Source organism: Nelumbo lutea, chromosome 2 (assembly GCF_056320005.1).
Source record: "Nelumbo lutea isolate HS-2025 chromosome 2, American lotus-T2T, whole genome shotgun sequence".
NCBI classification, from domain to species: Eukaryota; Viridiplantae; Streptophyta; class Magnoliopsida; order Proteales; family Nelumbonaceae; genus Nelumbo; species Nelumbo lutea.
Genome location: NC_142685.1, coordinates 40585802 through 40610701, shown reverse-complemented (window position 1 = coordinate 40610701; position 24900 = coordinate 40585802). Strand labels below are relative to the sequence as shown.

The 24900-nt window shown below is 37.2% G+C and overlaps 1 protein-coding gene across 1 annotated transcript in view; it reads right to left on the bottom strand.

The window, feature by feature from the left end:
• The window catches only part of LOC148870058 (RNA-binding KH domain-containing protein), a 32349-nt gene extending 8833 nt beyond the window's left edge, over positions 1 to 23516 (bottom strand). Inside the window, exons 1-3 of the mRNA XM_088968864.1 lie at positions 22394 to 23516; positions 2571 to 3008; positions 1876 to 2127 (exon numbers count right to left, since the gene is read on the bottom strand). Of these exons, the coding sequence (XP_088824990.1) occupies positions 1876 to 2127; positions 2571 to 3008; positions 22394 to 23167 (1464 nt within the window). The 5' untranslated portion in view covers positions 23168 to 23516. The remainder of the gene's footprint in view (positions 1 to 1875; positions 2128 to 2570; positions 3009 to 22393) is intronic.
• Positions 23517 to 24900: the final 1384 nt, after the last annotated feature.

Here is a 24900-nt window from a genome sequence, read left to right as displayed (position 1 = left end):
TTGTCCATATACTAGCAAATGGGAGAAGACAAAAAAATGTTGTGGCAAAATTGGAGGTGGATAGGCAAGAGATTTCAATACAAGACGAAATTACAAAGATATTTGTGGATTATTTCAAGTCCATATATAGGAGGCCTTTGAACAATGGAGTGAGGTTGGAAGGGCTAGAGTGGCGATTGGAGAAGGAGAGATTGTGCCATGAGGTTGTGGCCAATATACATGGTAGGTTGGGATTTGGTTGGGATGCAGGTGTATCATGAGGCTACTTTAGCATCACCGTGGAAAGCTATTCATGGTATCCTTCATCATTTTCTCGGTTTGATTAAGAATGATGTTTGTTCTAGGGATTCACTCAAGTTTTGGGAGGACGTTTAGGTCGATTCTTCTCCTCTAAAGGACCTTTCCCTTCTTTGTATGTTGCCTCTTTGTAAAAGAATGAGTTTCTTTTGAAATTCATTGTTCATCTATTACTTCCTGTGGGTCACAATTAGGAATTTGGGTTCCAAAGAGGCCCAAGGGGTGACAAGTAGAATGCTCTCATGGGTCTTTTACAAATTCTTCATAGTGTGTATTTAGACCCCTCTAAACCAAATAGGCATATTTGCACCCCCCATTCTAAGGGTTCATTCTCGTGTGCTTCTTTGTTCAAGTCACTTTACTTCTCTTCGGTCCCTCACGTTTTCCCCATTAAAGAGGTTTGGTGTAGATCATTCCATCTAAAATTGGGAAGTGGTTCAAGCGAAGATTAACACTTTGGATTCATAACAAAAAAGAAGACTCTCTCTATGTGTATCTCCAAACTGGCATGACTTCTGTAAATCCAATGGAGATAGTTGTTACACCTACTAATCTCTTGTGGTTGTGTTGCAGATATCAGGGATTAATTTTTCTCTTTGTTTGGGTGCAAATGGAATCTACCAACAGAGGTTAACATGTTATTTGATCCTTCTACCTTTGCTTGGCCCACAAAGAGGGGAAGAACTATGTGGAGATGCATGAGAGCAGCCTTGGTTTGGACTACATGGGAAGAAAGGAATGCAAGAATATTTTCAAAAAAGGAGAGAAGCAAAGAAGAGGTGAGAGATTGTGTCTTGGCCAAGGTGATACACGGATTAAGGACTTTGGACTTGTTCTCACAATTCTCTATTTTGATGATGTTTTGAGGAATTGGGAAGTGGTGGCTAGAAGCTCCTCTAAGAAAGAAAAAGTAAAATTTGTATGGATGCCTCCTCCTGAGGAGCATGTGAAGTTAAATTTTGATGGAAGCAATCAATGTAATCTAGGCCTTGTGGAATAGGAAGGGTGTTGAGAGATTCAGAAGGTAATTGCATCGCCTTGTTCTCAGACCCAATGGGTATGGGTGACTCAAATAGAGCTGAGTTGCTTGTCTTACAAGGAGTACAAATTGCAAAAGAAGTAAACATGATAAATTTGGTGATTGAAGGGGATTCAACATTGGTGGTGGGATCGTTTAAGGGATGGCAAATGCTTCAGATAGTTCCATCAAGTCCACATCAAGTATAAATCTAAGTACACTCTAATTTTGTCAAGGGTCAAATGATGAATGCTAAACCCTATTAGGGCACTACCATTCATCCAGCCCCACTATGGAGATTCAAGTAGCGTGATACCATCAAGCATATCCTTTACAGACATAATGATTTAAGTCCAAATAGAGACAAATCATCAATTCTATTCTTTGATTGACAGTGAAGAATTTCACTGAAAGAAGAGGAGAACAAACATCCAGAATTAATCAGTTCAAATTCATGAAGCATAAGAGGCATGGAAAACAAGAAGTACCTAAGCAACTGAAAGTCATGAACCACTCCAACTTGTATAAGCAATTTATTGATGTGTAAGTATAATAGATACCTGCACAACATCATCATTTGGTGCACCACTTTTTGGGATTTGTTCCTTTGAAAAAATGCGTATACTTGCACCTGTTGTTCTTCTCATTTCAGCAACAATACTACCTCCTTTGCCTAATAAACAACCTACCTGCTGTGAATGTACAAGAAGCCTAGCAACAACTGCAGCACCTGGTTCAAATCCTATCTCTGCAATTCTAGCATGGGCACGAATAACAGCTTCCTGTGCAGGAGAATGCTTTTGTTCTGAATTCTGCAAATCACAGAGTACAGAATATCAGTAAAAAAGACAGCAACAGTGGAAAAACTAAATTAGATCTAAAGAGCCAATCAAACAAAGAAATCTTATGATATCCATAATGTAGATAATAAAGACAGATCTATAAATGCAACACCAGTACAGTTGGGATTAAGCCTGACTTCAGTTGAGAATGATCAGAAAAGAAAGGCCAGCTCAGAGATAGAAGTCCACACTCCAAAGGACAGATAATTAAAATAAGCTGATTTCATGGATTTCCATAAAGGAAAATTTTCCATGCTGGCATCACTGTTTATTTTTCATGTTTACCATAATTAAAAAAACCATCTATAATGCCCTACCAGAAAGACACATTACATTTCACAACAATGTATTAAATAAGTTTCCAGAATGCTGGCAAAAGTATTAGAACAGAGGAGATATTTTTGTAACCATGCCTCTCTTGCAGATATGATGACAGCCCGCTCATCTGAATCAGGTGCTGCATCAGCAATCTTGATTGATGCTCCTGTTTCACTTTGCAAAGCCCGTATAATTGCACCACCTTTCCCAATCAAACCAGCAACCTTGTCAAGTTGGCATAACAATCTAAACACCACTTCCTCTTCTAGAACCTTCCTGTGATTTGGTCCAATACCCTCTGATCCTGGAACCAAAGAATAGCCCCTGGAATGATAGTCAACGGCATGGAGGCCAGATACATAGCCCCTCTGAGGAAATGTGTCCACCACTTGTGCAGGCATGCCATTTCCACGGTGCACTGTCCCTAGTGGCTTCGAAGAGGCAGAGTTGGTTGCATCAACCCTAGGGTTATCTTGGAGGCAACTCGAAACAGACAAGAGTGCTCTCTTCACAGCTGAAAAATTCCCTGCTATCTGTTGACCAGAAACTCAGCAATAAGTTTGAAAATAACTACAACTAAACAAACCTGAGCATATAATGCTTTGAATGGGAAAAGCTTGGCTATTCTAAAAAACAGTCTAGGCTGTTTTGAAGTTTCCTGCACATGACACATTACCGCACTTAGTTCTTTATTTGTTTTTTAAATTAAAAGAATATCGATTGCAATTGCTACCCCAAACCCATGCTAATGTGTCATGCACATGAAGCTTCAAATCAGCCCAGGCCGTTTCGACAAACTTATCCAGGTTATACTGGAAGGTTGCATTTAAAGAAAAAACAGATAAGTTGAATTAAGAAGAAAATGATTTAACAGTAAATAAATAATACACACTGCAACCATCATCCCATGAAACCTTAAGAAATCATGCAAAATCACATTCTTTTTAAAAGGAAAAAATCTCCAAAGTCATTGTATAGAACAATGAAGACTTGAAGAGGATTGACCTCTCATCCCCCTGCTCCCTGGTGTGAACAAAATGTTTCTTTTTATCATTTCTCTAGACAATCTGTCAAGTGGATGATCCATGTAAAAAGTTCAAAAGAGTTTACAAAAGAAAGGGGATCAAAGGCCATATACGTTAAGTATATCAGTTTAGAGTCCAGAAGAGGTGAAGATAATGCTTTTTGTGTTAAAATGAGTTAGGGTGAATTCCATGCAGATCATAAGCTGTAGATCCAACCATCTTGTGGGGAACCTATGAAAACTTCATTAGATGAAGTGATTCAAGTACAGAAAAAGATAGAGATTGAGAAAATGATGGAAAGAGAGGTTCAAGTGGGGAAGAGTCTATAGTTGTTCTCTCTAGGAGGTGAAGAAATGCAAGAAAATTATTTTGGAACTAGATGAATGAAAGAGAATTAAGGATTCTGAGTTTACAAACATGGAGTAGGCTAGCAGATGGCTGGCGGTGTTGTTAAGGATGAGAGTGGTGGTATGGGTTTTGAAGCTATCTTGGAAAGGAAAAGGTTTATCTTAAGAGGCCAGGAATTGTGTTGTTATTACTACAAGGAGTCTGTCGTGAAAAACTTCTCATTGCATATTTGCATCAATTTTGTAATGTGGCCTATGACCAGTAAAATATTAAATAGAAAATAAATAGAGAGAGTAGAATAAAACAGGGAACAGAAAGAGAGAAAAGAATAGTTCAATGGGGAGAAGAAAATCACTCCCCTCCAGCAGTGATTAATATTTATACTAGAAACTTATTATAAATTTCAATAACCTGATCACACCTACTTAAGTAATTTAGAGTAGATGGACATAAATACCCTGCTGCCCACTCCAATCTATATAAATATTTTATCACATACATTCTATCTTGCTATAGATTTAATCCGTCCCAATTTGACCGACTCTTCTTGAACAGTCGGAAAAATGGTCTTCAGACTTGACAAAGATGTTGCTAATTCACCATTTGTAACCTTCCCCCTCACAAAGTGGCAGGCCAAATCAATATGCTACATCCTCTCATCAAAAATAAGGTTGGATGCAATATTTTATTCTGATAATAAAAAATATTAAAAAAGGAAGAGAAAACAAAAAAAGGCAACCAGCAGTCACCTTAAAGAAGAAGCAACAAAATTACACCTTCACAAACCAGCACCTACCCCTCAAGCAAACTCTAAAATTAAAAACCCAAGACAAACCAGCCAAAACCAAAACAAACATGCACCAATCAACAAGCATACTTCTACACTACACTTTGTTTTTTGCTCTTCCAAAGTGACTAGTTTGCCCTCTAGGAGTGTGCAGTGACAAGTAGTTGGCTGCCTATCCAGCAAGGAACAAACCTAATTGTCTTCCAATTTCAGTGAATCACTTTCTGTATAACCACTGTCCTAGTACGCCTATTATCCACATTAACTAAAAGGTGGTACAGGCCATGGCCCTATACTTCTACACTACCCCTAGACACCACACTTTTTTTCTTGCTCTTCCAAGTGACTAGTTTGCCTCCTAGGAATGTGCAGTGTCCAGTAGTTGATTGCCTATCCAACAATGAACAAGCCTAATTGGCACCTCTTGATAGATTTCCAATTTCAGTACATCATTCTTTGTATAACAACCAATGTCCTAGTACACCTTTTAGGCATCACAAAACTCCAACAACTACCTCCCAATATGAAGTCTTAGAACTACATAAATTGGCTCAATACCAACTAAAATTTGCTACCTGCAGGAGTCATCAAGTAGATCTCCCAAATCACCAATGTATTTGTATTTGGTCCATTGGTATCTATTATTTTTCCTAACATGCTTGTCTTTTCTAACAAAACAAGTACATACTTTCTTTATAATAGGTTTTATCCCATACTTTGATCTTGCTACCACATTCCCCAAGAAGTACTTTAGCTGCCCTAGCTCTTTAGTCTAAAAATTCAACTATAGGAAATTCTTCAATTCAAATAGGGGTGTTCACGGGTCAGTTCGGTTCGGTTCCAGGCTGTATGGCCAACTGAAACAACCTGGTCGGGTTTGGCACTTGGTCACCCGAAATAGACCAACCAATTATGAAAATTGACCAACTCGGGTTGTATCAGTTCAATCGGATGGTTAAAAAGATTTAAATTTAAAAAATTATATTTAAATTTAAAGAATCGCAATGGTATTATTAAAAAAAAGTAAATTAAAAATTAAAAATTTACAATACAAAATACTTTAAAATAAGAAATATGGAAATTTTCCTACTTTCCCATATTAAAAAATATATATTTAAAATAAAAAATAGTAATATCTATGGTCAGGTCGGGTCGGATTTGGTCGGTTTACAAACGGCCAAACTGAAACCAATCGGACTTCGCGGTTAGCATAAAAGTTAAACCAAAACTAACCGAAATAATTAGTAAACCAGCCAACTTGGGTCGAGTTGGGTCAGGTCAGTCGGTTTCATCGGCTTGATGAACAGCCCTAAATTCAACCATACCCCGTACATCACTTTGTCAACACAAATTTCGTGTATAAATCCAAATACAAGAAAAAGTGAAGACAAATTCAAATAAATTGATTTTTTTATATATATGAAATCGATGTTTTAAAAGTGTAGGGCACAAAAAAAAGCGCAAGGGGCATTTTTGTATGAGGTGCAAGGAGAGGCAAGTGCCTTTTCGAAGCAAGGCACAAAATGCAAAAAAAAAAAAAAAAAGAGCTAAAAATTTTTCAAAAATCAAAAAAGGACAAAACATTCAAAAAACAATTTTTTTAAATTGTTGAGTGATTCATTAATAAAATCAACTATAGAAAACCCCTGTACAAATGAACATAGAATATACAAAAAACCATAATTCATCAAAAAAATATATAAAAAACCATATCATCCCAATACAGCCTCAATCCCCCCAATCAAAAAACTAAAAAACACCCATTCCTTACTAACAGAAAACTAAATTCAATAAATACACTTGGATGTCTGCCTTTAAACATCGGGTGTATTGCCAGCCATGAGTGGATCATCCCCAGAATTTTCCTCTGTACATCTTTTGAGTTCTGAGTTCCTTCAAATATTCTGTTATTCTTTCACTCCACACTGCCCACATAACAGAAGCGGGGATAATGCTCCATGCCACCTTTTCAGCCTTACTAAGACCTCCCAGCCACCAAGCCTCTATGAGTCCCTTTACATCTGTTGGGAAGCACAGCTTAGCCCCAAATAAATCCACCACTCCTAACCAAACCCAGTGGGTAAAATCACAGTGCAACAGCAAATGCCTAGAGGATTCCACATTCCCACTACATAGGGGGCAAGCCATGTCTGCCACTTCTACCCCTCTTTTGACTAAATTCTCCTCGGTTGTCCAGCACTGCTGACCAAACAGGAAAAAGGTATCTTTGAGATCAATTCAGAAGCACTTTATTTTATTTGTTATTATAGCGGACAGAATTCCATTGGTCTAATTCGGGACTCTCCAATGTATCTTTACTCTTTCTACTCTCCAAACATATCGAGATATTACCGAAGTGGTCCCTAGATTTATTTGTGGTCGTTGAGGATCCGTATGAGGCTGAAGTCTCATGTACGGTTCTGTAATAGCGATGGGAACAGTGATGTTATTACCGACTATACTTATCTAACAGTTCAAATACAGTTGATATAGTTGAGACACAGTCAAAATATGGCTTTTGGGGTTGGAATTTGTGGCGGCAGCCTATCAGATTTGTCGTTTTTCTAATTTCTTCCCAAGCAGAATGTGAGAGATTGCCTTTTGATTTACCAGAAGCAGAGGAAGAATTAGTAGCAGGTTATCAAACCGAATATTCAGGTATAAAATTCGGTTTATTTTATGTTGCTTCTATCTAAATATACTAGTTTCTTCATTATTTGTAACAGTTCTTTACTTGGGCGGCTGGAATCTCTCTATTCCGTACAATTTCATTCCTGAGCTTTTCGAAATAAATAAAGTGGGGGAGGGGGGTCTTTGAAACAACAATTGGTATCTCTCTACGAAAATGGATTGTGCATAAGAACCAGGAGGAGACAGATCAAAGTGGAAGTACAGTTGAAGCAGTGTTTTAAAAGCGCAAGGCGCAAAAAAGGTGGAGGGGTCAATTTGAAGATTTGCGAAAATGGATTGTGTATAAGAACCAGGAAAAGACATATCAAAGTGGAAATATAGTTGAAGCAGTGTTTTAAAAGTGCAAGGCGCAAAAAAGGCAGAGGGGTCAATTTGCGCCTAAGGTGCAAGGCGCAAGGCAAGGCACGTGCCTTTTTTAAGCAAGGTGCAAATTTAAAAAAAAAAAAGCTAAAAAATCAAAATAAAAAGCCAAAAATTTCAAAAAAAATCAAAAAATGCAAAGAAAACGAAAAATTATTAAACACAATATGAATAAAAATATAAACTTACATTTTAAAATAAATGTTTTAAAAAAATCTATTATCTAAAATTAAAATACATAAATATAACATGTAAAGCATATTCAAATGAGAATTTAAAAATAAAATCAAATATATAAAACATTTTCAAGCATATAAAACCCACAATCTCTTTTTTTCTCAATTGCATTACTTCAAGAAGCTAATGTGATGTAAAACATATTACATTCCTGATTCTACGAGCCGCCTTTGTGCCACGCCCATTGAGGCAAGCCCAAACAAGTCCACGTTAGGTCTTAAATTCTTAGTTCTCACACAAAAAATAACGATTTTATAGTTTTAATTGCTTTTAAGAAGATAATTTATTAGGACAAATGAATGAACATTACCAAATAGGGGGCCCAAACGCTAGACACAAAAAAAAAAGCATAAAGGTGTCAAATTTTCAAAAGGCGCACGCCTGGGCTAAGGTGCACCAGGCGTGCACCTTTTGAAAGGGTTGAGCCTAGGACCTGGGTGAGGCACCTACCCTAAAATGCACCTCGCCTATGCACCCGAGGCATGCCTTTTAAATCACTAAGTTGAAGGGTCTGATCCAGGGAATCACTGCGGAGAAGGGAGGATCAAGATGTTGAGTTCTGGTCCAACAAGCAAGTATTTTTCTGTGTTTTGGTGATTTCAAAATCGAGCTTCCTTCCTCTTCTTCCTCTTCCTTTTTGCCACATCAAAGAAGTTTGGAAAAGAACAGAGGGGTAGTTTGCTCGGAAGTTCAATCAAAAGGAAGGGAGGTGGTTTCTAGGGAAGAGGTGAAGGGGCCAGTAAGGGGGGAAAGGGAGGACAAGGAAAAAGTGATATGCAGGGATGGAAAGGAAGGGATTGACATCAAGAGACATTGTGCTAAGGGTGAGAAAGAGGCTTTGGACAAGGATGACACTTCTGGCTCGGCTTTAGAACGTGAGGAGTTTCAAAAGGCGAAAATCGTAGTCAGCAAGATTGGAGTACATTTAGGTCGAAGAAGACGTGTTCACAAGGAAGGAGACTTTGAATCTTCAAAAGGGGTGAAGAAAGCCAAAGAGGTAAATAAGACTCACTTTGTCCATGTGTCAAAGGTTTTTTCAAGGCTAAAAGACAGATTGTTTGGGGCAGGACCCTCTATTAAATATAAAAGAGTTTACAAGAGGAAGAAATTAAAAGTTTTGGAATCAAAGAAGAAGGGTGATGAAAGGAGGGAGTAGGAGCTTCAAGCTGCAAGAGAGGAGGTTATGTCAACTGACCCTAGTAAGGGAAGATCTAGAGGTTAGGATGGGGTCAAGGGATGAGAAGGAGGAAGGAAGCCAAGCGGAAGAGAGTAGTTCTATTTTGTCTCAACAAGCTGATAAAATTAAGGAGGGGGAAAAGTGGAGCTTTAGAGTTTGGTGGACGGGGAAGTTAGAATTGGTAGGAGTTTAGGGCTTCTCTTTTGGGGAGGTAAAGATTTTGCTAGAAGAGCTTTTGAAATATTTTAAAAAGGGGAAAAGAAAGAGAGTAGAAGAAGCTTCGACGGAAACAGAATTTCATTTGGGACGAGGATGATGACAGATGTGATGAGGCGCTTGATCCTAAAGACTAGACATCATCTGCAAAAAACGGACAAGATATTAATAGATGGTAACAATCCTCACCGTGAGCTCTACAGAGGATTCACCAATTAGGAGAAATACAAAGGAAAGGTCTTCTCTTTTGTAGGTTATCTAAAGTGTTTACTTTCCCATGGAATACTTCCCAACAAAATGCCATAATTTTTGGGGGAACTGGACTACACCAAATTTCTTTCGAAGGAAAGGGTTGGTGAGTATAAAGTTGAGAGATGGACTTGAAAAAAGAAGCACAAGTGAAGGTTCCATTGGGTCTAGGAGTCCAAACCCTCTTATCTGGCTTGGTGGGATCCAAAGAAACCTGATTAACCAAGCAAAGCAAAAAGAGAATCAATTTCATCATCCCTAAGACCTCTACGAAACCCAAAATCCCAAGTAGGATCTAAGGGTGTTCCCAAAGGTGAGACAAATTTTGAGACCACCTCTTTTTTGTAGAAAGAAATAGAAAATAGCGAAGGGAACAAATCCTTTAACGGTGTGTCTCCTACCCAAATATCCTCCCAAAAATGGACAGAGTTGCTAGAACAAACTTCATACCTGATAAAATTGAGGGATTGAAGAAGGGTGTTGTGAATAGCCTTCCAAGGTGCTGCTAGGTTAGCTTGCCTCAATACACCAGCATCCCATCCATTCTCTGACCTCCCATGAATGCTTCCCACCACCTCATGCCACAATCTCTCTCTTTCCAAAGGCCATCGCCACAACCATTTCCCTAACAGAGTTTGATTTTTTCTAGTTACCCTCCCAAGTCCCAAACTCCCCTCTTCTTTACTTCTGCACACAGTTTCCCAATTAACCAAGTGATCCTTTTTTTTTCTTGTCCCGGCTCCCATAAGAAATCTCTCATCAACTTCTCCAGTTTCCTAGCTTCCCTAACTGGTATCCTAAAAACAAACAAATAATAGGTAGGTAAGTTAGCAAAGGTAGCTCTTATTAGGGTAGTTCTCCCTCCTAAAGAGATATAATTCCTCTTCCATGAGGCTAATCTCTTCTCAAACTTTTCTATCACTGGGGTCCAAAATCTACTCTCCCTAGGATTTGCCCCTAAAGGAAGCCCTAAATATGACATAGGCCAAGCAGAAGTGGAACACTCAAGACACTCTGCAATAGCCTCGACCTCCCCTACCTCCAAATTTATACCTGCTATGCAGCTCTTTTCCAAATTTATTCTCAAATTAGAGATACTTTCAAAACCTTTTATTAGCTCCTTTAGGTTTGCTACCTTTTCGCTAAGACTTCCTTCACAAAAGATCATTAGGTCATTTGCAAACTGATGGTGGGTGACGGGAACTTGGTGTCTCCCTATTCTCCAACCCCTAATGGCATCTTCGCTGTCAGCCTTAGTAATGATCCTACTAATCACATCAGCTACTAAGTTAAAAAGGAAGGGTGAGAGTGGATCCCCTTGCCTGACACCCCTGCAAGCTGGAAAAAAGTCCCTCACCATACCATTTACCAGAATAGAGTAATGACAAGTACTGATACACCCAAAGATCCAATTACACCACTTGTCCCCAAACCCACAGTTTTGCATAACCTCTAATAGAAACTTCCAGTCCACCAAATCATATGCCTTTTCAAGATCCAATTTACAAATGAATCCTCTCTTACTAGACCTTTTCATTTCCTCCACACACTCATTCGCAATTAAGATCTGATATGTTATTTGTCGCCCTTGAATGAAAGCCCCCTGTGTTTCAATAATGATAGAAGGGAGGACTATTTTGATTCTCAATGAGAGCACTTTAGCCAGAATTTATAGATGCTTGTCACTAGACTAATAGGCCTAAAATCTTTTGGGTGGTTGGCATCAATCTTCTTAGGTATCAGGGCCAAAAAGGTGGCATTGATAAATGAATAAACGAGAAACATTAGCAAATGAATACACTTCAGCCCAGATGCTAGGCATAAAAAACAAGAAAAAAAATGCACAAATTTCCAAAAGGTACACGCCTAGGCTGAAGCACAAGACACGCCAAGTGCACACCTTTTGAAAGTGCTATGCTTGGGGGCTAAGCAAGCCGCATACCTTAAAATGCACCTCGCTCGTGCACCTAGGCGTGCCTTTTAAAATCACCATATGAAATAAATGGGATACAAACTTTTTTTCTTTTAAGCTATCTTAGAAAAGAGATGAAACCTATGATTCTCTCTTTATCATTTCCTACAACTTGAAAATTTGTATTTGAGTTAAAGCCAAGGGTGGGATGACATGCACCAGTACTTCAAGAGAATGGTACAAATTTCTTCCTTCATTTGGGCTTAGAAAGCTTGATCAAAATAAGGATCCCACAAAACTTCAAGAGTGCTATAGCTTTAATGTTTTTTGGTAAGAAATTAAAAAAAAAAAAAGAAAATTTTATTAATAAAAAAGTTGATGAGAAGTCACCAGTAAAGATACTCCCAGCTTAGGAAATTTGTACAATAATTAAGTAAAAAAACAAAGTAGAAGCAAAGACCCTAATCCAACTAAAGAAGATTCCAAAAACCATTGTCATTTGCTTAGCTCTTCCTTTGAAACCCCCTCAAACTCTAGAAGTATAACAACAGAATCTATAATCCTTTTACCACAAATGAGAGTAATTTGATCTCTTCCACAAACCTTGTTTTCAAAAGTTCTTCAATTCTTTCCTTCCACACTTCCCAAACAATCTTTGCATTGGCATTTCCTCAATTCCTCTCATAGCTAGCCAACATCCCAACAAGCAAAAATGTCTTCTAACGATCTTGGTTCCACCCAACTAGCTTTAAAAAGATTACAGAAGAAACCCCAAACAAATTTCGTGTAGGGCAGCCAACAAACAAGTAACAGACATTCTCCTCCACATTTTCACACAAGTAGCATCTTCTGGATAAGTGATTGCCTCTATCTAAATATGGTCCAAAGTTAGGATACCATTCAAAGCAAGGTTTTAAATGTCCCTAGATTTCAATAATGTCACCCGACATATGTTGATGTCAAGACTAAACGACATAAGCTTGGGGTCAATATAAAAAATACAATATGTCAATTGAGATTTCCTATATTTCAGAAATGACATCTAATTTAATATAAAACAACTATAATAATATTAAAATATATATTAAAAATATTAGTACATAATATTATTACAAATTACTTTACTAATAATTTAAACTTAATATTTCAAATAAAATGTTCATAAATAATAATTAACAAAAAATGAAAACAATGAATAAATTAACTGCTTCTTAGAATATAAAATAGGAATACATAATAAAATATATCCTCATGGTATTAAAAACCTTAAATGGTTGTGATTTATCAAAATTTATATTAAAAACATAAAATCAGAATAAATTTATTACTAGTATGAAATAGGATAACCTTGTAAACATGTCAAAATGCATAATGAAACAGTACATATTACATAACTTAAAATTTGTTAAAATGAATTAGTAGATTATTTAAATAAATAAACAATTAAAATACTACAAATATACATATATGTGTACACACACACACGCACACACACACATATAGATATATATCGCACGTATCAGCTCGTATCGCATTGTATCGCCCAATACCGACCGATACACACGTCTTCTATTTAAAATGTAAATGATGCCAATAGCATGATTTGAACCCGGATCACCTTATGTATGGCACTGAAACTCTTAACACACCTTCAAACCATTAACCCATCTCTTGTCTTCCAATATTTAACGAAATAACATGATTTTTATTTACTTTTGTGTCTATCCAAACAAATTAATATTTATGTTTAACAATTCCAACTAAAAATTAAAAGAAATATTTAAAATTTGTATTTTATAAACAAATGGAATAAATAATTCATCAATTCAACACTTACATCAAAATATGATTTTAATCTCAAGAAATTTATACAAATGAAATATTAATAATATAATAATTACCTTACTACTTAAAATTTATAAATTTGCACATGATATATATCTTACAAATTTTATATATTTTTATAATTATTAATTAATATTTTAATTTACATTAAATGACAATATATTTATTATTTACAAAAAATGTTTACAAAATATTCAAGAATATAATATTAAATTGAATCTATCAAATCCACTAATTTACATTTATATGAAAAACGATTTTTTATTTCAAAAAATATAGAAATAAAAATTTTAGTAATGAAATAATTGATGTAATAACTAAATATTACGAATTTGCATATGATATATAACTTAGAAATTTTAATAGACTTGATATTTTTTAAGTGAAAATTATATATTTCTATAAATTATTAAATGATAATTTAATTTATATTTAAGAATTTAATATATGGTTAACTTTTTTGTTAATGTCAAAAAATAAAAATAATAAAATAGAAAATAATTGATACAATAATTAGGATAAATATAATAGGTCCATCTTAACCTCTTAATAAATGCGTTGTATGATATCTATGCATGCTGCTATTTTAACTATAATATATTTTTTATGTACAAGATGAAATATATATTCATACATTATTTATGACTATTTGACCATAAATTTAGTGTTATTAATGTATCTATGAAATTTGTATGTGTTTCCCTAGTGTATCCAAGCATTTCCATATTTTTTGTTTGTATCCATATGTTTCCAAAATGTATTTGTATTTGTATATGTATCGAAGTTGCCAGATACAATACTCAATACAGATATTTTAATCCTTGAATAAAATTATTAATAACTAGTAATATAAATATAAATTACTCAATATAGTCACTCATCTTAAACTCAATATTTCAAATAAAATATTCATAAAAAAATAACAAAAAATAAAAACAAATCTAATATAAATAGGCATACATGTAAAATATTCTTTATAGTAATAAAAATATTAAATGGTTAATCTATGATTTAGTTCTTATTATTTTTAAATTTTTAATAAATCAGAATAACAATTATAGACTAGTATGAAATAATTTTTTTATGAATGTAGTATGAAATAAATTTATTAAAATTTATAATAAATCAAAATTAGAAATAAACAAAAAATATGATAACCTTGCAAACATGTCAAAATTCATAATATATCAGCATGTAATTTGAAATTTATTAAAATGAATCAGTATACTATTTGAACAAATAAACAATTAATATGCTACAAATATAAATACATATATGCATATGTATATATATATATGAATATAAATTGTTCATGCAATCACTAATGACAATAAAAATATTAAATGGTTAATGATTAAAATTTATAATAAATCGAAATTAAACATAAACAAAAATCGGATAACCTTTAGTAATTTTTGCAAATGGTAATGCTTAACTAAAAACTGATGATCTTTTAATGAAAACAGTTGGAGACTCTCTTGTAGATAGATGGAATAGGGGGATTGGAAAAGAATGCTACGTCTAGCCTTCCACAAAGAGTTCAAAGTAGCCCACTGAGATATACCAACATCCCAACCTTTACCGGCACATCCATGAATACTTTCTACAACTTTGTGCCAAAGTCTCTCCCTTTCCAAAGGCCATCTCCACAGCCATTTATCCAACAAAATTATATTCTTCTACCCTATATTACCTAAGCCCAAACCCTCCACTCCTTTCTCTTGCATGCTAGCTCCCACCTAACCAAATGGTCCTTTCTTCCTTCACTAGGCTCCCATAAGAAATGCCTCATAATCTTCTCTAGTTTAACACCTCCTTCCGTGCCATCCTAGAGATAAAGAGAAAGTAAATTGGTAGATTTGCTAATGTAGACATTATCAAAGTAACACGACCCACTCCAAGCTGCCAATTTCTTTGCACAGTTTTCTACAACAAGATTCCAAAACCTTCCTTCCCTTGGGTTGGCTCCTAAGGGAAAACCTAGGTATTTCAAAGGCCAACTAGAGGTAGGACGTAGGACAACCTAAGGACTCCTAACTCACCCAACTCATCATCATCCATACCTTATTCCAACTATATGGGGTTGACTACATTAATCCTGCTTTGCTAATCCATTTTATTTAAATCCATATACATTGTTAAATTATTAGCTTTTAGATTATTTCTTACTACTTCTACCCATGTCCCTTTTGGTCTACCCTGAGCTCTTCTAGCCCCTTCAATGTGTAACAAATCACTTCAAAGCCCAGTTATGGCCAATCTAAGCCTTCCACTCTAAACTCAACATCCCCTACCCTTTATAGACTGCTCTATAATGATTCACAAAACAATTGGCAATCTCTTCTTGGTCTACCACAACATCTCCATTCACTTCTAATTTCTCCACAAAATCTTCTTTTACCATTAGTAGTTGCATGGAAAAATTTAGTATTGCAACCCCATCATTAATCATTGATGTCTCAATTTCTACCTCCAATAAATCTCTTCCCTAAGTAAAATTTCTTCCAATTCCTTCTTCAAAGACAATCTTAAGCTCATGTCTTCCATCGTTAACAAGCCTTGGCCTGCCTTAGCATCCAATTGTTCATTGTAACACCTAATTTCCTCTCCTCCACTCTGCCAAAGTGCTCTCTAGTCCACTCTTTAATTTTGCAATTAAGCCTTTGTATTTTCCTATGGAATTTTACCCCTTTCTGATGAACTCCCCTCACTTATTCATTCCACAACTCTTCCGCTTAATGAATAAAGTCCAAATGTGGCCACATGTTTTCAAATCTAAATGATTTGGAGCCACTCAAAAAGTCCTTAGTTCCAATACCAATCAGCCAATGATCTGAGGTGATTATTGGCAACACTCTTGCCGACAACCCTATCCAATGCTCTTCCCATTTCAGGTTGAAAATGAATCTATCCAACTTAGAGCAGCTTAGAGGAATTTGTAAATTGGACGAAGTGAACAATGCCTACTAGAGAGGAATCTCTATTAATTCGCAAACTTCAATAAACTCATTGAACTTGCTCATACTAGTCGAGACCACCCAATTGGGATTATTTGTCTCATTTGTAAATCTGACCACATTAAAATCCCCACCTAAGCACTACGGGTTGTCCTACATACCCCTAATATCAAAGAGCTCTTCCCACATATCACCTCTCTCTATATCCATTAGGACCATAAACATTCGCCAATACACATGTAAACCCATCTCCTACATTCTTGAATTTCAAAGAGACCAAGAAACAACCCATTAGTTCTTCTAGAGATCCACCTCTTTCCTCCACATCGTCACTATACCCTCAGATCCACCAATGAGGGCATGCTCCCTGCAGCTGTTTTTTTTGCCTATATGGAGAGAGAGAAGAACGGTAGACTTTTTGAAGGCAAAACCTCTCAAGTAGATAAAATTGATGTCAGTTTATATCTTCTTTGAAAATAGAGAAGGGCAGTGGAGCAGAGCAGAATATTTGGAGTCAATAGAATAGAGTGGGTGAAAGGCACAGCCCCTCGTAATATTAATATTAGGGTGACCATAACAAAAGGGGAAAAGACATCACTGCCCCTGACACTAAACGAACATAAGAAAAGGTATAAAAAACACACTAAACAAAAATCATTCAAAACATGACTTGAAAAACTTTGTTCATGGGCAAAAGCCGCAAATCTGTCTACAGATGCTCTGTTTTTACATTAAGATATACTCTGACATCATGTATTCACTTCATGTATAAAAGCTCTTTATACTGGTCTTACCCTTTTATACAATAAATACAATATACTTGCTCTTTTTGCAAATATTTATATAGAATGAATGCCACAAAAAAAGGGTTCATGAAACAAATTTGATGGAAACCATATGGGCAATCTGGAACCATCAGCAATGGGATGTGTCTTCAAAAATGAGAATGAATATGTAGTTGCATTGTTCTCACTTCTCAGGACCAAATGGGATAGGAGGCTCTCTAAGGGCTAAAGTTTGGCCATAGTAGAAGGGGTGTTACAGACAGAGACAAGGAATATGAACATAAAGAAATTGGTTATTGAAGGTGATTCAAAAATTGTTATAGGGTGGATGTGGAGTAAAGAAGCAGTTTTATGGTTCTATGGTTACATACATATATATATATATATATATATATATGTACATCTTATATTTCATATCCAATGAAATTAATAGTTATTTATCAGAAAAAAAAAGGCTATTGCCATTTTTTTCAATTTATAAGCATGCTGCTTGCCTTTCCCTTTCCTTCAACCTCTAATCATGTTCTTTTGTAACTCCAAGATCTTCCTCCCAGCTTTTAAACTTCACATGTAATCTTTCATATCTCCCCCCCACACTTTAAGCAAAGATATGTTTTCTCCTTCTATCAGCAGTCCCAATTCATACAAGTCTCTCCAGTAAATAAAAGTTCTGCACACAATAGAAATCAACCCAAGTCATACAAGTCTTTCCTTCAACCTAAGTGAGTAATTTTATTAAATCAAATAACAAAATACAATCAGCCTAGGAGGAGGCATGAGATATTACCCCCTAGGACTGAACCATATACACCAAAACTGCCCAAGCCTGAGACACAATTACAAAGTAACCCAAAATAGATCTCCCCTTGACACCTCCTGCTTGGCCAGAGAATCAGCCATTGCAATTGCTGATCTTCTAACAACCCACTGAAACCTGACAGTCATATTCCTTGTCATCCATTTAACTTTCTTTAACAGATCCCTGAAGTCCCAACAAGTTGTTTCTGGCCTAATTAGCCAGCCTACTACCACCTTGGAATCCCCTTCTACTAGCAGATTTGCCACACCACTATAACTAGCCATCTGTATACCTTGTACCACTGCTAGTAGCTCTGCCCTTATTGAAACACCTTCACCCACTGGTCCTGAAAATAGAGACAACATATTGCTGTTTTTGTCTCTCAGAATCCCACCAATTCCCGATGGTCCTGGATTGCCTTGGCAGCTTCCATCAAATTCAATTTTACCAAACCATCCGGTGGGGGAATCCATTCAGCTTGTGATTTGATCTTGGTAGAAACTGTAGCAGCCATTGCAGCCCAATTTCTCCTTAAGTCATCGAAGGAGTAATCTGCCAACAAATGTGAAGATCTTAACGATGAAATAGTCCTTGTCAATATGCATTCCTTGATTTCAGTGAGACTTCTTTCATGTTCTTCAAATATGCTAGCATTTCTCTCCTCCCATACAGTCCACAGCTCTGATAATTCCCTCTTTTTGTCAATCTCCCAAAAGCAACCGGAGTGAACAGCAACTTTACTTCAGAGGGCAAATTCCACCTGCACCCAAATAATGAAACAACCCAGTTCCAAATATTGGTAGCAAAAGAGCATGATATCACCAAATGGTTGCAGTCCTCACCTTTCACTTTACACAGAGGGCACCAATTAGGGGACAAACACATAAAAGGTTTCTTCTTTTGCACGTTTTCCACAGTATTGAGCTTACCATAATAGGCTTCCCAACAGAACACTGCTATTTTGGGGTAACGGTCTTGACCATACCTCTTTAACGGGGAAGACTTGAGAGGAGGGATTGGAGCAGAGGGCTTTAAAGAAAGAAGCACAAGTGAATGAGCCAACCGGGGTTAGGGACCAGACTTTTGTGTCCGGGTTAAGGGGGTCCAAACACATCGAATCTAGAAGCAACACCAGCTCTGAAACGCAAAGGAATTCTTCATCCCTTAACCATCTTCGAAACCCGAGATCCCAATTTAAGGCCAAAGGGAAAACCAGGGGGGGAAAGAACCAAGAAATGGGTTTCTTTTAAAAAAGGGAGATGGTATAGAGAGAAGGGATACAGCCTTTTAGGGGTTGAGAGCTCACCTAAGTATCTTCCCAAAAAAGAATGGAGTTCCCAGAGCAAGCATCATACCTTACAAAACTGAGGAACTTAGGGAGAATGCCAGAGATAGCCTTCCAAGGTGTTGTGAACAAAGCCCTTCGGGATACTCCCGCACCCCAACCCGATTGGGAACAGCCATGGATACTTTTCACTACCTCATGCCACAACCTCTCCCTCTCCAGGGGCCAACTCCAAAGCCACTTACCTAAAAGAGCCTCATTCTTGCTCACCACGTTCCCTAATCCTAGGCCTCCTTCTTCCTTACTCCAACACACCACCTCCCACCTAATCAAGTTATCTTTTTTCTCTTCAATAGGTTCCCATAAGAAATCCCTCATTAGTTTTTCCAACCTCTTTGCCTCTCTCTTAGGAATTCTAAAGACTGACAGGAAGTATAAAGGCAAGTTGGCTAAAGTTGCTTTAATCAAAGTAACTCTACCCCCCTTGGAAATAAAGTAACTCTTCCTTGGTTGTTTCACCAAAGCCATTTACATTGCAGACAACGAAATATTGGGTAATCAAGAAGTAACATGTTCAAAAAATAAGTGTAATTTGTATAAGGATACTGAGATGGATATGTGGCAAGACTATAAAATCAGAATTAGAAACAAGCCTATTGGTCTTTAGGGAGGATTTTTTTAACCAGCAACAGAAATCGAATTTCATTAAATAAGAACAAAACAAGAGCAACAAGAAGTTGCAAGTTTTCAAGTCAAATAAAAAACCGTGAGCATAGTCCCTACTATCTCACCCCACATCATACATTACTACAGCTGAGCCCAAAACATTTGTTTTTTTTTTTGGAGCCCAAAACATTTGGTGCCTAGTGATCCCTTGTTTTGCTAACCCATCAGCCAAGCTGTTGGCTGATTTTTGTACCCATTGTATCAATTACAAATCTCTAGAATGCCTGTCAAAAGACTCAAAACATCTTATTTCATTTCTGTAGTTCCATTTTGCTGCAACCCTTTTCAATAACCAGCTTATAATCACTTTGGAATCTCCTTCAATAATTAGTTTATCAACCCCCAAGTTCCTCTGCCCTTTGCACCCCAACCACTGCTGCCTTGAGTTCTACCCCGATGGAGTCCCATTCTCCTATCAGGCCTGAGTACATCAAAAGTAAAAAAAGCATTATCATTTCTTATTACTCCCCCCTATCCCAGAATGACAATGATTGCCCATACTGCTTCCATCAAAGTTCAGCTTTATCCATCCCCTTTCTGATAGTGTCCATTCCTTTATCAGCTTTGGTTTCTTAGAACAAAAGGCTGTAACTACACCCCAATTTCTGGAAAAAAATATCCATCGTGAAGTCTGAAAACAAATTGAAAGTGTTTCACCAAATCTGCAACCTTCACCATGATGCTTTTAATAATAGTTTCCTTTCTTCTTTCCATACCTTCAAAGATTCTTGTGTTTTTCCTCCCACAAAGTGTAGAGCACCACTACTGTTGTATATCTCCACATAATTCTACCTCTCCTTTTGGGACACCTTAAACTAGTGCAAAAAACATGTCCAAGATAATAGGGGCAAAGCAAGCAAGAAACCACTCCCAAACAAAACAGGCAAAAGGGTGGGATATCAGTAAGCCAAAAGCAGTTTCACCATTCGATTTGTGCATGATATACCAATTAGGGGAAATGCACCAGTTGGATCCTCTTCTTTGTAACAAGTCAAAAGTATTAATGCCTCCAAGAAAGACTCCCCAAGAAAAAAGCTGTAAATTTAAGGAGGGATAGGGATGCACAAAACATCTTTCACAAGAAAAAATATAAGAGGGAGATTGGAGGCCACTATAATTTTGAAAAGAGAAGCACAAGAGAAGGATCCCCTAGGGTTAGGATCCCACACACTAGCATCACCCCATCCAAAGCCTTCAATAGGTCAGAGACCTGAGAGACTTCCAACTCCCTAAGGTTCCCCATAAACCCCAAATTCCAGACAAACCCAGAGGCCGAAGGAGAAGGACCAACAAACCAAGAGTCCAAAATAGGTTTACCCTCTAAGGTGGATAAAGTAAACAAGAAAGGGAATAGAACATTCAAAGGAAAATCACCTACCCACAAATCCTCTCACAATTTTATTGTATTGCTAGAGGAGAGGCCAAACCTGATATAGCTCAGAAACACAAGAAGGATGTTAAGGAATGCTTTCCAAGGTCAAACCTCCAAAACAAGAGTGGTTTTATGCAAAAAAGGACAGCACCCACCCATTGTCCTTGAGCCCATGGATACACTCCAGTCTCCACTACTTTGTGCCATAGCTTCTCCTATTCTATTGGAAATCTCCATAACCATTTCCCAAGTAGCACCATATTCTTCTTACTCAGGTTCCCTATTACCAAACCTACTTGCTCTTTCCTTCTACACGCTACATCCCATTTAACCAAGTGGTCTTTCTTAGTCACCCCAGGCTCCCAAAGGAAATCTCTCATTATCCCCAATTTGCAATAAGACAAGAGAAAGTCAACTGAGATAGTTCAGTAATGCACATAGACAACCAATGACCACAACATTGAGAAGGAGTACCAGTAAAAAGTAAATGAAGGAAATGACCAAAGAAATGACCCAAGGACTTGCAATTTAGCAGAAAAATGGCTCTTGATAGAGCACAATGGCAGAGCAGTACGTGTTTAAATGGCACGAAATAGCTGAGGTTAGGGTTGAATTAGATTGAGAGAGAAAAAGAAAGAAAGCAGTATTTCTTATAAGCCCAAATACATTGATTAGTAGTGGACTATACAACTAATTCCCTCCTGGCATCTCAGCAACCAATATCCACACCTATCTTTTTTCTTTTTTTTTCTTGATAAATAATATCCATACCTATCTTAGTTCATCAAATAGATGATAGGGCATATTACATATAACATATTTAATTTCATTCTATATTTTATTTATGATGAACATAATTTCATAGATATAAAGTTCTTTAACTTGCTTAATTGATTCTAACACCCTTATTTGTATTATATGTTGATGATATTGTTTTCTAGAATCATAAATTCTTTTCGATCACTTTGTTATGCTGCATTATTTGATTGATTGTGTGCATCTAAAAGGGAGAGATAGATGAATGCCCGCCTCTCCCATGAAGATAATAACATTGAGGGCAATAGAAAAAAAGAAAGCATAACGTTAACCCATAGACATCACTAAAAAATATGTTTAAACAAGGACGAAAGTATTCTGAGACATTTACCTGAATCAACTCATCCCCAGGAGAAGCACATGCTGGAATATGATCCTTTGGAAGAATTCTGACCTGCGCACCACTGTCCTGCCTTATCTTCTCCACAATCTTGCCTCCTCTCCCAAGCACACAACCCACTTGATTACTAGGTGCCAACAACCTACAGACGACAGGAGTCTGTGTCGCCCCAATACCACCCGCATTCACTGTCTTCTCTTTATCCTTCTCCTCTCCATCGTCGTTCTCCGCTGAACCTCCGAACCTCTCTTCATCAACCTTCAGCATCCTCTCAAAAACCCTCACCAACGCCAGTTGGGCCGGCGAAGCCTCTTCCTCGTCAGAATTCGCATTCGAACTCGAATTTCCCAAATCTTCCTCTTCTTTTTCTCCAGCATTATCGTTCCCATCTCCATTTACGTTCTCTTTTCTCTTCTTTGGGGTTTCTGCAACGATAAGAATTACGCGCTCATCGCAACCCGGGACAGACTCATCGATACGAATCTTAGCGCCAGTTTCTTCACGGAACTGACGAATGATTGCGCCGCCCTTGCCGATGACGCCGCCAGTCTTTACCGCCGGGCAGAGGATTCGGAAAAGGGTTTCTCCGGCGGACAGCTTGAGAGGAGGAGGGGGAAATTTGAACATCATAGATGGAGTGGCGGAGGAGGAATGATGGTGGCGACGTTTAGTGCAAGAGGGGATAGTGCCGGCATTGGGTTCGGGGCGATCGGTAGCGGAAGGATCAAAGGGGCGTTTAGGGGCTACCAAGCCTGAACCCTCCATGGTTGAACTGATAAAGCCAACTAAAACATGTTGAAGATCGTTAACGGACTCTTTTCCCTCGTTTAGCTGTTTCCGTATTTGCTCCTTCAGCTCCAACTCCAATCGTGGGTTTCTTCACTTTCAAGATTTTGAGGCCATCTCCAATATCCTAGTCAAAACATGAACACGATGTGGCCTTTTTTTTTTGGTTTCCCGGGCGCAGAAGGCAGAACCGAGGAAGAGAAAAATGAACACGACGTCATGTAAGTAGGGGAAATCTATTAAACTATCCCTAAGTTTTAATAAATTCACTTACCCTGCCCCTACTATTTACGAAATCCCTTTGATTATCACTAAATTTTCAGAAAATTAATAAAATCCTCCCTCAATCTTCCCTCATAAGTCGTAACTGATTGACACCACGTGACTTTTATATTTTTTTAGGATAAATTACAAAGACCCTGTACTATGGAGTCACGACAAAGATCTCACTGTATTTTGTTTTGCGACAAAAACCCACTTGTACTATATGACTGTGAGACAAAAACCCCTTTTATTAGTCTTTCATTCAAGAAGGCCGTTGCAATACTTTTTAATCTCCCTATTACCTTTGTAATAACTGACGAGAAAAACAATGTTTGTCTTTCTTGATCTCACAATACACAAATAGCAGCGATGATAATCCCCCTCTATTTCAAACTCCTTTACATTTCTCGCACTCCCTCTCTCTTCTCTCTCTTTCTCCCCCAATCTCTCTTCTTCCACTTCCCCTTTCTCTCCTCTTTCTTCTTCCACCCGGTCTGTGCCTTGTCGCTCTCCAATGTCCAAGCAATTAACTACATGAATGTTGACAAGTTGTGACTTATGTGAGTTAGGCAGTTTTTTAGGCTTAGCCACTCAGGGGGGTTTTCCCTTGAATTCTCTTGCTGATCCCAAAAACGCAATAAATCAAAATCTTCCAATAGGCTAATCCCTATCCTAGACTTCGTCATTTCCAATTTTCCTATTTGGTGTAAATTTTCCAATCCCAAGAAACGAAGCAAAAAAGATAAAATTAAAGGTTTTGAATGACCACAAGGTCAAGATAAAAACAATCGATTAAAATAATAATTACTAATTAAATAATAGATGTTACAAGTATAGTCTTATAAAACTATGTGTTTAGGTCGGGTAGGGTCAGTTTCGAATTTTAAGTGTGAAAACCATAACCGAACTAACCTCTCTTTTTATTTCAGTTTAGGAACTCAAACCAACTGACACCTTTGAAAATTTGACCAAATCGGGATGGGTCGGGCCGATTTGGTCAGTTTGGCTCTCCTTGTGAACACCCTTAATTCATACATTTGTCCATCTACTAGACAAAGATTCCATTCCAAGCTCCCCCATGGACCAAAATACTCGTACCTCAAATTCCCTTAATCCGAACACATTTAAACTAATCAAACCATGCCAATTCGTCTAGGACGATTAGAAACCCTACCTAGTTAAATTTCATTTCAAAGTTTACTCATTTGTCCATCCAATAAATGAGGATTCCATTTTGGATTTTCTCGTGAGACGGAATGCTTGTACATCCAATTCCCTTAATCTGAATACATTTACACCAATCAAACCCTACCAAATCATCAAAAACCCTACTCAGTTAAACTTGATCTCAAAATTTACTCATCTGCCCCTCCATTAGATGAAGGTCCGGGCCATTCTAGGCTTTCACATATTTTCTGCAATTACCATTTACATTTCAGTTCATTTAT